The 16,069-nt window shown below is 53.9% G+C and overlaps 2 protein-coding genes and 3 non-coding genes across 5 annotated transcripts; all 5 read right to left on the reverse strand.

Moving 5' to 3' along the window:
- Positions 1-1,769: 1,769 nt before the first annotated feature.
- On the reverse strand, positions 1,770-6,010 carry RPL13A (ribosomal protein L13a). Its single transcript, XM_038752773.1, has 8 exons — positions 5,981-6,010; positions 3,344-3,416; positions 3,037-3,102; positions 2,847-2,948; positions 2,559-2,644; positions 2,300-2,359; positions 1,998-2,120; positions 1,770-1,884 (listed from the first exon to the last, which is right to left on the reverse strand). Exons 1-8 carry the CDS (start codon positions 5,993-5,995, stop codon positions 1,798-1,800), a joined length of 612 nt encoding a protein of 203 aa, XP_038608701.1. The 5' UTR covers positions 5,996-6,010; the 3' UTR covers positions 1,770-1,797.
- LOC119933928 lies at positions 2,435-2,510 on the reverse strand. Its single transcript, XR_005452795.1, has one exon. It is a non-coding gene; the product is annotated as a small nucleolar RNA SNORD34 (small nucleolar RNA).
- On the reverse strand, positions 2,716-2,799 carry LOC119933895. The gene has a single exon (XR_005452763.1). It is a non-coding gene; the product is annotated as a small nucleolar RNA Z195/SNORD33/SNORD32 family (small nucleolar RNA).
- LOC119933920 lies at positions 3,234-3,317 on the reverse strand. Its single transcript, XR_005452786.1, has one exon. It is a non-coding gene; the product is annotated as a small nucleolar RNA Z195/SNORD33/SNORD32 family (small nucleolar RNA).
- Positions 6,011-9,450: 3,440 nt separating the features above from the next.
- FLT3LG (fms related receptor tyrosine kinase 3 ligand) lies at positions 9,451-13,018 on the reverse strand. Its single transcript, XM_038752955.1, has 9 exons — positions 12,989-13,018; positions 12,766-12,833; positions 12,078-12,182; positions 11,895-11,948; positions 11,274-11,417; positions 10,982-11,120; positions 9,955-10,130; positions 9,659-9,769; positions 9,451-9,539 (listed from the first exon to the last, which is right to left on the reverse strand). Exons 2-8 carry the CDS (start codon positions 12,796-12,798, stop codon positions 9,707-9,709), a joined length of 714 nt encoding a protein of 237 aa, XP_038608883.1. The 5' UTR covers positions 12,799-12,833; positions 12,989-13,018; the 3' UTR covers positions 9,451-9,539; positions 9,659-9,706.
- Positions 13,019-16,069: the final 3,051 nt, after the last annotated feature.

The raw sequence follows: 16,069 nt of genomic DNA on the forward strand, positions 1-16,069 counted from the left end.
TCTTGATCTGTTTCTTTCCCGATGCTGAACACATATTAAGGGCTCAATAAACACCCCTAGTCTTTGTAACCCTGGCAGGATGACCAGTTTTATCCTACTGAATAGTTGTTCACTCAATGCCCCCCTCCAAAGGGCACCTATAGTGCTTGCCTTCCAAACCAGCTCAATTGACTGAAAATAGCCCATAAAAACGATTTGCAAAGACTCCAGGGAGCAATCAATACTATTTATTAAGCACCTACTCTAAGCAGAGCATTGTACTAAGCGCTTGGGCCAGTACAATCCTTTTCCACGTGGAGTTTGTTGACTGAACTTAATCATGACACTTGGTAAAAACTTACTGTGAGGTAGGTGCTGTAAAGCACTGGGGTGGATACAAGATAATAGGGTTGAATTGAACAGTCCATGGCCCACATGGGGCTCATAGTCAATCTTAAATGGCAAAGCCAGCATTAGAACCCAGATCTTTTTGCCCCCTTTGTCTGTGCTCTTTCCACTACGCCAGGGTAAATCAATTAAACTGACTGATATAAACACACATGCACAGAATTTCCAAGAGAGGTGGAGGGGGTAAGCATTGAACTGGTAACTAAACTGCTGTATCCTGGGGAGAAAAAAAAGGAATTGGAGGATGGATTCCAAAAGGGTTTTGAAGATGGGGCAAACACTTACCTGACAGATTATAAGTGGAGGGTTGTGGGAAAGCTGAGAGTGATATGGTTCGTTTGGAGGGAGTATAATGTATGCTGGGGTACAGTTGTAGAAAGAGTAGAGAGGTCAAGTTTATGAACCCCTTAAAGCCCAAAGGTCAGGATAGGTTTATCTAGGCACAGATGCAAAACCACAGGTTTCTGAGGCGTGTGGATTGATATTTTACAAAGAGAAGCAGTGTGGCCTAATGGATAGAGCATGGGCCTGGGAATCAAAAGACCTGGGCTCCAAATCCAGTTCTGCCATTTGCCTGCCATGTGACGTTGGGCCAATTACTTCACTTCTCTGTGCCTGTAATCTGCAAAATGAGGATTAAGACTGAGCCCCACATGGGACTGACCAACCTGAGTACCTTGTATCTACCTGAGCATTTAGTAGAGTGACTGGCAGTCAGCACTAAAATACCATGAAAAAACTACTCCCTGACCCAGTTTCCTTACCTGTAGCAGTGCTTTGGATCAAAGTGCTAAATACCTTAATTTGTTGGAGACAGTTTCTTTCAGGCAGGGATTGTCTCTACCTACAATTAACCTGGACTCTCTCAAATGCTTACTAAACTGCTCTGCACACAGCAAGCACTCAAAACGAATGATTGAGTGAACTTTTGCCCAGCATAGGGTAAGGAGGAGACCTTTATGGGTGAAACCCATCAACCACATTAGCACTCACATTGCCTTTTTTTTTTTAAACGTTAATTCAAGTCAGCTGTCGGGCCCCATTCACTTGTGACCTCTTTGAAAATATTTGTTCCCACCATCACTCGAAATGTTCAGCCAACCGACAGTATCTACTGAGCGCCTGTTAAACTGGAAGCATGCTTGGGAGACATGACAGAACTCTCAAAGAGCTTCCAGTCTAACAAGGAAGATGAGCGGTTACAAAGACAAGATGAGGAAGGATTCCTCATCCTGCTGACTTTGCCAGCGTCGACCATAAGGGTCTACCCAATCGTCCATCTGTCCCACCTGTGTCCTACAGTGCCAACTGCCTGGCGTGATCCAGAGGAAGGTCACCCCGCCCCCCACCAATCCAACAGGCAAATGAGTGAACCAAAGGGATCTGTCAAAGAGCCTTTTATTGGGAGGGTTAGACCAAGATCCCATGCTGTTTCAGCACTTCTGTGTACTTGTTGATCTTGCTCTCCACATTTTTCTCTGCCTGTTTGCGCAGCCTCTGCAGGAGGGAGGGGAGGTTAATTCAGAGTCAACTCTACCCACTCCCTCCCAGCCCCCACCTCAGGGGCTCCCCAAGCTCGGGGGCCCCCCAACTCCGACAGGCCTCCTCACCGTCAGCTTCTTCTTGCGCCGGTAGTGCAGTTTGGCCTTCTCCTTCCGCTTCTCCTCCAGCGTGGCTGTCACCGCCTGGTACTTCCAGCCAACCTCATGGGCCAGGCGCCCCAGGAAAGCAAACTGAGAAGGAAACCAGGGGTCGGTGCAGTTAAGAGCCCGCACAGTTACTTCAAGATCTCCGGCTGCCCATGAGTCAGCCCCCTCAACCTCCTCCCTCCCCTCCATGTGCCAGGCGTTCAGGGCAAGTGGCTGCCCTGACCAAGGTCGGCCCACCTTCCAGGGTCCTGGAACTAACTCACCTTGCGGGTGGGCTTCAGCCGGAGCACCTTGAGGGCAGCAGGGACCACCATGCGCTTCCTCTGCAGAGGGACGGGTGGGTCAGAGTCAGGATACGGGCCAGAGGGAGGGATGTCAGGGGGGGAGAGCGTCCCGGGGGGGGCCTCAGTCACAGTTATGTTCTCATGGGGAAAATCAAGCAATGTAGGTAATCGCGCAGCATCATTGACCCCCAGGGTAAGGGGGCTCAGAGGGGCAGGAGGGACTCCAAGAGACTGGTACCTTATCGTAGGGCGGGGGGATCCCGTCGAACACCTTGAGCCTCTCCAGGGCCGCCTGGCCACGTTTGGTCTTGTGGGGCAACATCCCTAAGGGGAAGATGGGGGTCAGAGGCCCAGCCCCCCATAACCCAGAGCCCCAATCCCTCCCCGGACGCTGGACGGTCTCAGATGGTAGTGCATGGAGATGTGATCTCAAGGTCGGAAGACTCGAAATAAAGTGGACAGTCGTCATCACAGACCGGTGTCCCCGCCCCACCTCCCTCCTCCTCACGCCCAGGCCCCCTCTCACCTCTCACCGTCCTCCAGAAGATGCGGCTCGGGGCCCGGAAATGGTAAGGCCCCCTGGAGGGGTTGGTGTTCATCCGCTTCCTCAGGAATGCCAGGTACTTCACTGGGAAGTGACGGAGAGGAGGAGTCAGGGGACCCAAGCGACCTGCCCTCCACCCCCGACGCTCCCCCGAACGGACCCCTTTACTCACGTTTATTCCGGTAGAAGTTGCCGGAGATGTTGATTCCTTCGCATCTCACCACGACCACCTTGCGTCCTAGGGCGCGAGTTTTACAGGGTTAGCGATCCTACCCCAGATCCTCAGCTTCCTCCTTCCCACCAGCCCCAGGATGGGGGGGATCAGGGACCCAGAAGGAAAGATGAGAGGGGAGGGGACTGTGGGGGGAAGAGGCCTCAGAGCGGTGCATGGAGTTGGTCTCACGGTCGCAAGACTCGAACGAAAGATGGTGAATGTTCCTCATCACAGGCCGAGGGTCCAGGCAGGGGGTGGCACCTACCCAGCAACACTTGCTTTGCCACAATAGCTGCCAGGCGTCCCAGCAAGTGGCCGCGCCCGTCTATCACCAGCACCTGGAAGGGAGAGTGTACTTTAACATGCCAGTGGCCTTTTCATACTCGTTCCCCCACACCCAGCAAGTTGTTTCAGTGTCTGTGCCCTCCACCAGACAGCAAGCTCCTTCAGGGCAGTGATCAAACCTGAGTTGTTCACTTTAAACTCACTTGGGCAGGATAAGTGCCTGCTAACTCTGTTGTACTGTACTCTGCCAAGCGCTCAGTACAGTGCTTTGCACATATTAAGAGCTCAAACCAACGATTCACTCCCAAGGGCTTGGTAGTGTTCCACACCCAGCGACAGTCCAAAAAATACCAGTGATTGACTCACTCCCAAAGGTTTAGCTAAGTATTTCGCACACGGTACGTGCTAAAAAACACCAGTGAATGACTCACTCCTAAGGGCTTAGTAGTGTTCCGCACACAGTTTGCGCTCAAAAACGCCAGTGATTGTTTCTACCCCCAAGGGCTTAGGCCAGTGCTCTGCAGACAGCGTCCGACAAATACTCCTGATGGACTGGTGGGGCCCTTCGGCGCTACAACGACGCTTAAACAGTAATAATAATAAATGCTGGTACTTGCTAAGCGCTTACTATGCGTTGAGCACCGTTCTAAGCGCTGGGTTGGAAAGGCACCGTGGCTCAGTGGAAAAAGCATGGGCTTGGGAGTCGGAGGGTCATGGGTTCTAATCCCGGCTGTGCCATGTCTGCTGTGTGACTTTGGGCAAGTCTATACCTTCTATACTGTGAGCTCATTGTTGGGTAGGGATCGTCTCTGTATATTGCCGACTCGTATTTCCCAAGCGCTTAGTACAGTGCTCTGTACACAGTAAGCGCTCACTAAATACGACTGAATGAAGTCACTTCACTTGTCTGGGCCTCAGTTCCCTCATCTGCAAGTTGTTGCCAACTTGTACTTCCCAAGCGCTTAGTCCAGTGCTCTGCACACAGTAAGCGCTCAATAAATACGATTGATTGATTGATTCATCTGCAAAATGGGGATGAAGACTATGAGGCCCACGTGGGACAACCTGATCACCTTGGAGCCCCCCGGCGCTTAGCACATAGTAAGCGCTTAACAAACACCATCATTATCATTAGTACAAGGTCGGCCTCTGGCAGAATGTCTACAATGTAAGCTCGCGGGCGAGGAACTACTACAGGGTCCTTTCCGGAAGGTTTAATACAGTGTTCCGCACGAAGTAGGCGCTCAGTAAATAAGATTTTTTGACGGATGCAAACGGAAGGATGTAGTTTTGCGGCCTCCTTTGGCACTTCGCCTCTTCTCGGTCCGCTGCCCCCGCACCCCATTCATTCATTCACATTTATTGAACAATTACCGTGTGCGGAGCACTGTACTAAGCGCGTGGGAAGTTCTCGCCTGTCCCGCCATCGACCCCCGGCCCATTTCATCCCCCGGGCCTGGAATGCCCCCAATCCCTCTGCCCATCCGCCAAGCTCGCTCTCTTCCTCCCTTCAAGGCCCTACTGAGAGCTCACCTCCTCCAGGAGGCCTTCCCACACTCAGCCCCTTCCTTCCTCTCCCCCTCGTCCCCCTCTCCATCCCCCCGCATCTTACCTCCTTTCCCTTCCCCACAGCACCTGTATATATGTTTGTACACATTCGTTACTCTATTTATTTATTTATTTTACTTGTACATATCTATTCTATTTATTTTGAGAGCTCACCTTCTCCAGGAGGCCTTCCCAGACTGAGCCCCTTCCTTCCTCTCCCCCTCATCCCCCTCTCCATCCCCCCCATCTTACCTCCTTCCCTTCCCCACAGCACCTGTATATGTTTGTACATATTCGTTACTCTATTTATTTATTTTACTTGTACATATCTATTCTATTTATTTTGAGAGCTCACCTCCTCCAGGAGGCCTTCCCAGACTGAGCCCCTTCCTTCCTCTCCCCCTCATCCCCCTCTCCATCCCCCCCATCTTACCTCCTTCCCTTCCCCACAGCACCTGTATATATGTATATATGTTTGTACGTGTTTTTTACTCTATTTATTTTATTTGTACATATCTATTCTATTTATTTTATTTTGTTCGTATGTTTGGTTTTGTTCTCCGTCTCCCCCTTTTAGACTGTGAGCCCACTGTTGGGTAGGGACTGTCTCTCTATGTTGCCAATTTGTACTTCCCAAGCGCTTAGTGCAGTGCTCTGCACATAGTAAGCGCTCAATAAATACGATTGATGATGATGATGGTGATTTTATTTTGTTCGTAGGTTTGGTTTTGTTCTCCGCCTCCCCCTTTTAGACTGCGAGCCCGCTGTTGGGTAGGGACTGTCTCTATACGTTGCCAACTTGTACTTCCCAAGCGCTTAGTCCGGTGCTCTGCACACAGTAAGCGCTCAATAAATACGATTGATGATGATGATGATGTAGTCCAAGTCGGCCACATAGAGAGCCGATCCTTACCCGACAACGGGCTCACAGTCTAGAAGGGGGAGGCAGGCAACAAAACGAACCCTGCAGACGGTGTCAAAATGGTCAGAAAAAACAGAATTAAAGCTCTACTCCGCAGGGAACGAGGAGTCCCGGGTCCCCCCCGTCGCCCGTCGCGGAGCTCCCCACCTGGCCTTCCGCCATCTTCGTCCGCCGCCCGGAAAAGAAGGAGCGTGCCTCCTCAGGGGTCTCCTTATCGCCGGCGCAGGGGCCGCCGGAAGTGACGTCACGGGGGACCCGGAGGCTCCGCTCGCTATTGGTCAGATTGCGGCCGCCGTCCCTCAAGAGAGGGCGGGGCCGGGTCACGCGGAAGAGAGGAGCCAATGGGGAGGCTAAGGGGAGAGCACGTGGGTTGTGGGGGACGCCATCTTTCTCTGGGGCAGATGCCGTACAACAGGACGCCGTACGGCGGGCCTGAGGTGGAAGCGGCCCTGGGAGAGAAGGGGGTGGAAACTTCCCGGGCCTTCCTTCCTCTCCCCCTCTCCATTCCCTCCCCATTCATTCAATCGTATTTATTGAGCGCTTACTGAGTGCAGAGCACTGTACTAAGCGCTTGGGAAGTACAAATTGGCAACATATAGAGACAGTCCCTACCCAACAGTGGGCTCACAGTCTAAAAGGGGGAGACGGAGAACAAAACCAAACATACTAACAAAATAAAATAAATAGAATAGATATGTACAGGTAAAATAGAGTAATAAATATGTACAAACATATATACAGATATATATGTATATACCTGTATATATGTATGTATGTATATATTCCTCCAGGAGGCCTTCCCAGACTGAGCCCCTTCCTTCCTCTCCCCCTCGTCCCCCTCTCCATCCCCCCCATCTTCCCTCCTTCCCTTCCCCACAGCACCTGTTTATATGTATATATGTTTGTACATATTTGTTACTCTATTTTACTTGTACATATCTATTCTATTTATTTTATTTTGTTAGTATGTTTGGTTTTGTTCTCTGTCTCCCCCCTTTTAGACTGCGAGCCCACTGTTGGGTAGGGACTGTCTCTATGTTGCCAACTTGTACTTCCCAAGCGCTTAGTACAGTGCTCTGCACACAGTAAGCGCTCAATAAATACGATTGATGATGACGATGAACATATAGAGACGGTCCCTACCCAGCAGTGGGCTCACAGTCTAGAAGGGGGAGACAGAGAACAAAACAAAACATATTAACAAAATAAAATAAATAGAATAAATATGTACAAGTAAAATAGAGTAATAAAGACGTACAAACATATATACATATATACAGGTGCTGTGGGGAAGGAAAGGAGGTAAAGCGGGCGATGGAGAGGGGGAGGAGGGGAGAGGAAGGAGGGGGCTCAGTCTGGGAAGGCCTCCGAGTTGGAAGGACATGGGTTTTTTCACCCAAACGCTTAGAACATTCATTCAGTCATATTTATTGGGCACTTACTTAGTACTAAGTACTGATTTATTACACTATTGATTTTACTTGCACATATTTACTATTCTATTTACTTTGTTAATGATAATAATAATAATAATGGCATTTATTAAGCGCTTACTATGTGCAAAGCCCTGTTCTAAGCACTGGGGAGGTTACAAGGTGATCAGGTTGTCCCACGGGGGGCTCACAGTCTTAATCCCCATTTTACAGATGAGGTAACTGAGGCCCAGAGAAGTTAAGTGACTTGCCCAGACTGAGCCCCCTCCTTCCTCTCCCCCTCCTCCCGCTCCCCATCCCCCCTGCCTTACCTCCTTCCCCTCCCCACAGCACCTGTATATATGTATTTATCTTTGTACGTATTTATTACTCTATTTTATATGTTTTGTTTTGTTCTCTGTCTCCCCCTTCTAGACTGTGAGCCCACTGTTGGGTAGGGACCGTCTCTATATGTTGCCAACTTGTACTTCCCAAGCGCTTAGTACAGTGCTCTGCACACAGTAAGCGCTCAATAAATATGATTGAATGAATGAATGAATGCCCAAAGTCACACAGCTGACAACCAGTGGAGCCGGGATTTGAACCCCTGACCTCTGACTCCAAAGCCTGGGCTCTTTTCACTGAGCCATGTTGCTTCCCCATGCTGCTTAATGATGTGCATTTAGCTTTAATTCTAGTTGTTCTGATGACTTGACACCTGTCCACATGTTTTGTTTTGTTGTCTGTCTCCCCCTTCTAGACTGTGAGCCGTTATTGGGTAGGGACAATCAATCAATCAATCAATCGTATTTAACTTGTCTGGGCCTCTGTCCCCTCATCTGCAAAACGGGGATTAAGATTGTGAGCCTCCTGTGGGATGGGAACTGGGTCCAACTTGATTAGCTTGCATCTACCCCAGGCTTAGTACAGCGTCTGACACGTAGCGCTTAACAAATGCTGTAAAAAAAAAAAAGTAGTCTATAAGCCCTGAGATAAGTGCAATGTAGGTAGATTGGACACATGGGCCTCACGATCTAAAAGGAAGGTCATTTAATCTCCATTTTACAAAGAAGTTAAGTGACTTCCCAAGGTCACAAAGCAGGTACCCGCTCCCCTCCCTCCCTCCCTGCACTCAGATAATAATAATAATAATGGCATTTATTAAGCACTTACAATGTGCAAAGCACTGTTCTAAGCCCTGGGGAGGTTACAAGGTGATCCGGTTGTCCCACGTGGGGCTCACAGTCTTAATCCCCATTTTACAGATGAGGTAACTGAGGCCCAGAGAAGTTAAGTGACTTGCCCAAAGTCGCACAGCTGACAAGTGGCAGAGCCAGGATTTGAACCTGTGACCTCTGACTCCAAAGTCCGGGCTCTTTCCACTGAGCCACGCTGCAAATAATAATAATAATGGCATTTTATTAAGCGCTTACTATGTGAAAAGCACTGTTCCAAGCGCTGGGGAGGTTACAAGGTGATCAGGTTGTCCCACGGGGGGCTCACAGTCTTAATCCCCATTTTACAGATGAGGTAACTGAGGCCCAGATAAGTTAAGTGACTTGCCCAAAGTCACACAGCTGACAAGTGGCAGAGCAGGGATTTGAACCCATGATCTCTGACTCCAAAGTCCGGGCTCTTTCCACCGAGCCACGCTGCAGATGTCATTAGTACAGTGCTCTGCACACAGTAAGAGCTCAATAAATACTCAATGAATGTCTCCAGCACTACCCAAGTGCCCCCAGTCCCCATAACTCTCAGACACCCTGGGGGTGCCTTGCCTTCAATATCATTACCGGTGTTTATTGAGGATCAGCTGAGGAAGGGGGGCACCCTGGGCCCTGAGGGCTGACAGGAATTACAAATGAGGAATAAGATAATAGTCCCCCCACCCTGGAGGAGTTTACAGTCTCTTTAGGGAGGCAGGAACCACATCCATTTTCAATTACACCAAAAGTGCACGTGCCAGGAGCATAAAACTAAGAACGGAAATATATACACAAGATTTACAGAGATAATACACAGTTGCTAGGGCGGCTGAAGTGGATGAAAGGAGTCCACAGTCCGAGAAGGCTGCCTGGAGGAGGAGGTGGCTTTTTGCAGCTTGAAGGCGGGATGAGATGTGGTTTAGCCTCTCACAGCAAAATCTTTCCATGTCAATAACGTTCGGCTTGATGCGCGAGGGGGCGGGTGGGCAGGGGCAGGAGGGGGAGGTGAAGCTTGGCCTGCTCCGGCCTGCCCCGCACCCAGCTGGATCCCCCTTCTGATTTCCTCGGGAGACAAGTGGCAGTGAAGTCCTGGAGGGAAGAGACAAAGATTGGGGGGCGTTGGCCGGAGCTGGGGTCTGGGGGCCATGGGGCGGAGAGACCCGGGTAGCGGGGAGACGGGGGGCGGCTGCCAGCCTGCGCCCATGTACCTTGTCTCTCTGCTTCCACTCTCAGTCCCGCTCAGGGTGGGCAGGGGGTCATGAGCACGGTCTCCTCGGGAGGGGAGAATCTGTGGGGATCTGAGACGCCCTCTGGCACGGCTGTGGAGAGAGAGAGCCCCCGCACCGAAATGGGAAACTGCCCGCTCCTCTGGGTTATCGGAAGGAGCGGCCCATGATGACGGAGGACCCCCTGCCCACCTCGGGAACCCCAACTCCCCGTCCACGGTGGGGTGGGGGGGCACCCCCGCTCCTATCCACCCGGCCCCGTCCCGCCCCCAGCTCACCTGGCTCTGTCCTCCCCAGTTCCGTATCCTCCACAGCTTCCACAGTCCCCACAATGCCCCCATGGCCAGCCCGGGCAGGAAGAGCCACAGCGGGGTCAGGAGGAGGCCCTGGGATAGGGGAGCCTGGCTGCCCAGGGGGCCCGGGGTGCCAGCGGAAGGAGCTGAGGTGGAGGAATCTGGGTGGAGGGGGAAAATGAGCGGGAGAGAGAGGAGGTCAAGGGGGAGGGATAGGGTGGCTGAGGGGAGTGGGACACAGTGGGAGAGGGGGGCAGGGCTGGGGGGGTGGGGAACAGTGGAAGTTGGGGGGGAGAGGGTTGCCTCCAGGGGGACAACCGCCTTCACAAATGTGGGCTGAGACTTCTCTTTTCTCCCCTCCCACTCTCTCCTGAGCGTGCCCTCCACCCCCAGGGTCCTGAAGTCCCGTCTTCCCAGTCCCTACTCCCTCCTCCGCCTTGGAGGACCCAATGGAGCTGGGAAGGGGAGCCCAGGCCCAGAGACGGGGGTTTGCTCAGGGTGAGGAGGGGGAAAGGGAACATATACAGCTTTGGGGAGAGTCTCACTCCCCCCACCCCCAAAGCCCCATCCCCAGCGACAGTAGCTGGGAAATGGGTAGGGCAAGGGACTCATTTCCTGCAGCTATCCTCTGCCAGTCTGCGAGCACCAGGGTGAGTTGGAGGAGTCGCTAGCAGGGAGAGCCCCCACGCCCACCCCCTGCCCCTGTGGTGGAGGGCACAGGAGGGGGGCAGGTGGGATGAGTTGGGCAGGGGAGCTGGGAGACAGGGGCCCAGGTGGGAAAGGAGCAGACAAGGGGGACCTGGGAAAGCGGGGCCCAGGGTGGGGAAGGAGTGAACAAGAGGAACTGGGAGAGAGGGGCGAAGACATGGGTCAGGGAAGGACAGGCAGTGGGACTGGCGAAAAACATGAAGACGGAGGGAAGTTGAATGCGGGGGGTGGGGAAAGGGGAAGGAGAATCGGGCAAGGCAAGACGGTGGCAGAGCTGGGGATCGGGGATGGAGACGGCTGTTACCAGGGACGCAGCGGAGCTCCAGGCAGCTGGAGAAGTTGAGGCTGGTTATCTTGGGGCGCAGGGAGGTCAGGTGCTGGGACACGTCCCCCAGGAACTGTGAGATGTTGATCTGCTGGAATCTGGCGCACTTCTGGGGGCGCTGAGCGGGAGAGGAGGCCCCTGCTTCAGACTTCCCGGGGGTCCCCCAGGGTCTCCAGTCCCCCCCGGCGGGGGAGGAGCGGTTGCTGGATGGGGACTCCCGTCCCTGCCCACAGAAGCCACCTGCCATGGGGGTGAGGGGGGCCGGTCCCACCTGGAAGCCACAGTCGCTGACGAAGTCGACTTCAGCCTGGACCTTGTGGACCAGGTCCCGCAGCCGAGGCCCGGACATCCGCTCTAAGTGCTTTAGCCGTTCCTTTGCCACCGACAGGTGCCACAGCTCCCAGCACAGCTCATCCTGGGGTACAGCCAGGGCTGGGGCCGGGTGTGGGGGTGGGGAGGGCGAGCGAGGGGCCACAGTGGGGGAGACTGGAGGGAACTGGGAGAGGACGTGGGGACGATGGGGTGTGTTGGGAGCATCAGGAAGCCTGGGAGGGAGGGGGCAAAGTGCAAGGAAGACCCAGGGGGGCACGGGGAGGGCTGGGGGACCTGGAGAGGAAGGGATGTGGTGAAGAGCTGGGGGACAGCGGTGAGGGAGACCTGGGTCCTTGAGGGGCTGGGGGAGGGAGGCCTTTCTCGCTCCCTCCAAGCCCTTCTGCACCCCCAACGTGAGGCCGGGGAACACGGAGGAACCGCCCCGGCTGGGAGAGGGTCCCTGTTGTGTCCTGGGCCCTGGGACCTGGGGGGGATTGGGAGGTGCAGGGCTCTAGGGGCTCTGCTCTGGGGGCGCGGTGGGGGGCAAGGGGAGGGTCCGGGGGAGCAGCGCCATACTCACAGTCTGGAGGTTGGTGACCACGCTGATGGGGTAGTCCTGGAGCAGGTATTGGGCCTGTGGCGGGGGGTCCGGGGGTGGGGAGGCCGGGCAGAGAGAAGTCCATTAGCGGGGAGGAAGGGAAGGGCAGTGGGCGACGGAATCCGGGGCCGGATGGGGTTCTGGGAACCGGGGTGGGGGGCTCACCAGGTTGTGGATGTGCAGTGGGAACATGGAGCTGACGGGGCTGTAGCGGAAGGCGCAGGCGGGGGCAGGAGGCGGCCCGCTCAGCAGCAGGAGCAGCAGCAACAGCTGAAGGTGGACCAGCAGCCAAGCCTGGGCCGGGGCCTGGGCCCCCCGCCCCCTCCCCAAGGCGGGCCCCAACCTGCCCCTCCCTCTCTGGCCACCTCCATCTGCCTGCCCCTGGCCTCCCCTCCATCTCCTCCCTCCCCGCCCCCCCGCCAGTGCCCCCCATCCCCTTCCTTGCCCCCTCCCGGCTAATCCTCCCATCCCCTTCTTCTCCCTGCAATGTCCCCATGACCCTTGCCCCCCATTCCCTCCATCCCCCTCACCCCACGGATTCCATCCCCTCCCTCTCCCTCTGATGGCTCCCCACGTCCTGCCTCTGCTTGGGATGACCCCCCCTCCCCGCTGACCCCCACGCTCTACTGACCCCCATCACCCTCGAGGTTGGCCCCTCATCTCACTGCCCCCCATCTCCCTCGGTGTGACTCCCCACACCTCCCCCTCCCCCCGGGTGACCCCCCATCCCGTCCTCCTCCCCCGGGGTGCCCCCTCTCCCGCTCCACCGACCCCCCCCAGTGGGTAGGCCCCCACCCCACTCCCCAGTGAGCTCTCCGTCGGGTGCCCCGGCGCCCCCCGGCCCGGTACTCACGTGGGGGAGTGCCGGGGGCGGCCGAGCCGTCATCTTGCCGACGGGCCCCACATGCCGGAGGCCGGGCCCTAGGGCGGAGGAGTCAGCCCCGAGCTGGGGACCCAGGTGTCCGGGCCGGCCGCCCCCCAGCCCCCTCCCCGGCCCCCGGCCCCTTCATGTGGCTCGGTTTCCGCCCTGCTCCCCCCCCGTCGCCGTGTGCCTGGCTTCCTGTGCCTGCACTTACTGCGAACAGGTCCCCTGCCCGCCTTCCAGGAACCCGGGCGCCTGCCCCCGGGCCCTGCCCCCCTCGGGGACCCAGGCGTCCGAGCCGCTGAGCGGCCCCCCCGGGGCAGTGCCCTGCACGGGGCCCGGCCGCCGCCTCGGCCAGCTCCTCGGCCAGCATGGGTTCGGTTCTCACCTGGACTCTGCTCGGCGGCCCTGGGCCCGCCCAGTCCAGCCCAGTCCCGCCCAGACCAGCCGGGAGGTCAAGATATCGAAAGCAAAAACTCCTCTGTGTGTGTGTGTGTGAGTGACAGAGAGAGAGAGAGAGAGAGAGAGAGAGAGAGAGAGAGAGAGAGAGAGAGAGAGAGAGAGAGAGAGAGTGTGTCTGTGTGTGTGTGTCTGTGTGTGTGTCTGTGTGTGTTTTGGGGGGGCGAGAGGGGCCAATAGGCAGCACCCAATCCAAGGAGGCGCACCCCCAAACCGGGGCCTCCCAAACTCAATCAATCAATCAATCAATCAATCGCATTTATTGAGCGCTTACTGTGTGCAGAGCACTGAACTAAGCGCTTGGGAAGTACAAGTTGGCAACATATAGAGACAGTCCCTACCCAACAGTGGGCTCACAGCCTAAAAATCAAGGGGGGACCTCCTTATTTTATTTTGTTAATGTGTTTTGTCTTGTTGGCCGTCTCCCCCTTCTAGACTGGGAGCCCGCTGGTGGGTAGGGACCGTCTCTCTGTGTTGCCGACTTGGACTTCCCAAGCGCTTAGTTCAGTGCCACCCAAACTCAATCCAAGGAGGTGGGGGGGACCTCCTTGTTTTATTTTGTTAATGTGTTTTGTCTTGTTGGCTGTCTCCCCCTTCTAGACTGGGAGCCCCCTGGTGGGTAGGGACCATCTCTCTGTGTTGCCGACTTGGACTTCCCAAGCGCTTAGTCCAGTGCCACCCAAACTCAATCCAAGGAGGTGGGGGGGACCTCCTTGTTTTATTTTGTTAATGTGTTTTGTCTTGTTGGCCGTCTCCCTCTTCTAGACTGGGAGCCCGCTGGTGGGTAGGGACCGGCTCTCTGTGTTGCCGACTTGGACTTCCCAAGCACTTAGTCCAGTGCTCTGCACACAGTAAGCACTCAATAAATATGACTGAATGAATGAATGACCCTGGAGCCCCTCAACAGTACCCCCAAACCGGGACCACCCAAACTCAATCCAAGGAGGTGGGGGGACCCCGGAGCCCCTCGACAGTACCCCCAAACCGGGGCCACCCAAACTCAATCCAGGGAGGTGGGGGACCCCAGAGCCCCTCGACATTCATTCATTCATTCATTCAATCGTATTTATTGAGCACTTACTGTGTGCAGAGCACTGGACTAAGCACTTGGGAAGTACAAGTCGGCAATTTATAGATACAGTCCCTACCCAACAGAAGGATCTCACAATCCTCCCCCTCCACTAGCCTGAGGGCTCGTTATAGGCAGGGAATGTGACTACCAATTCTGTTATATTGTACTCTCCCAAGCGTTTAGTATAGTGCTTTGCACACAGTAAGGGGGAGGGGGAAAGCGTTTTGAATCCCCTTTTTACAGGTGAGGACACAGGCCTAGAGAAGTTAAATGATTTGCCCTCTAGACTATCAGCTCAATGTGGACAGGGGATGTGTCTATCAACTCTGTTATACTGTTATATTGTACTGTCTCAAGCACTTGGTACAATGTTGGGTAGGGACCGTCTCTATATGTTGCCAACTTGTACTTCCCAAGCGCTTAGTACAGTGCTCTGCGCACAGTAAGTGCTCAATAAATACGATTGAATGAATGAATGCTCTGCACACAGTTTACATGATTGATTTATTTGCCCAAGCTCACACAGCAGGTAAGTGGCAGAGCTGGGTTTTGAACCCAAGCCTCCCAACCCAATCAATAGTATTTATTGAGCGCTTCCTGGATGCAGAGCACTGTACTGAGTCCTTGGGCCCCTCCTGCTCACAAAGAGCCTAGTCCGGAGGGAACTTACAGGCCTGTGCTCTTTCCACTAGGCTCTGCTGCTTCTTAGGCCTTGAGGGAAAGGGCTGCTATAAAGAAGCAGGGTTGCCTAGTGGCTAGAGCTCAGGCCTGGGAGTCAGAAGGACCTGGGTTCTAATGCTGACTCTGCCACCTGTCTGCCGTATGACCTTGAACAAGTCACTTCCCTTCTCTTTGCCTCAGTTATCTCTTCTGTAAAATGGGGATTAAGGCTGCGAACCCCTTTGGACAGGGACTGTGTCCTACTTAGTACAGTGCTTTGCTCACAGTAAGCACTCAATAAATACAATTGAATGAACTGGATCATCTTGTATGGCGAAAACCATTCAATATGATGATACTTCAGGTGTACGCCTCAACAGCAGATGCAGAGCAAGAAGAAATAGATTTTATTATGAAGTGGAGAGAGATTGATAAAAGCCTCAAGCAAGATGTGTCGATTATCACTGGGGCCTGTAATGCGAACGTTGGTAATGGAATGGAAATAAAGGTTGTCGGGAAATACGGTCTTGGAAATAAGAAGCAAGCCAGACCCTGACATTGATTTCTATGAATCGAATGACTTTTTTATTGCCAACACCTTCTTTAACCAACCTAAACAACCACCGTACACACGAACTTCACCAGATGGACTATATGGAAATGAAATAGACTATTTTACCTGGAGAAAGAGATGGAGGAGTTCTCTTTTGGCAGCAAAAACTTGGCCTGGAGCGGATTGTGGAACAGATCATGAGCTGTTCGTGTGTAACTTCAGGCTAAAACTTAGCAAGACCAATCATGCCTTACAGCTGCCCAAATATGATCAGACTAATATTCCCCCTGCATTTAAGGATCATGTAAAAAATGGATTTGAGGCACTTAATCTCACAGACAAGGAACCAGAGAAACTGTGGATGGAGATTGAAAATGTCATCGAGGAAGAAAGCGACACAGTACAGCAAAGAGTCAGGAAGCAGAAGTCAAAATGGATGTTGAATATGACTCTGGAAGTAGCCAGGAAAAGGAAGGAAGCAAAAATCGGAGGACAAAAGAACTTGGTTAAAGAACTGAACCAAGGATTCCAATGCTCTGCCAGGAAGGAGA

Source organism: Tachyglossus aculeatus, chromosome 10, assembly GCF_015852505.1.
Source record: "Tachyglossus aculeatus isolate mTacAcu1 chromosome 10, mTacAcu1.pri, whole genome shotgun sequence".
Lineage (NCBI taxonomy): Eukaryota > Metazoa > Chordata > Mammalia > Monotremata > Tachyglossidae > Tachyglossus > Tachyglossus aculeatus.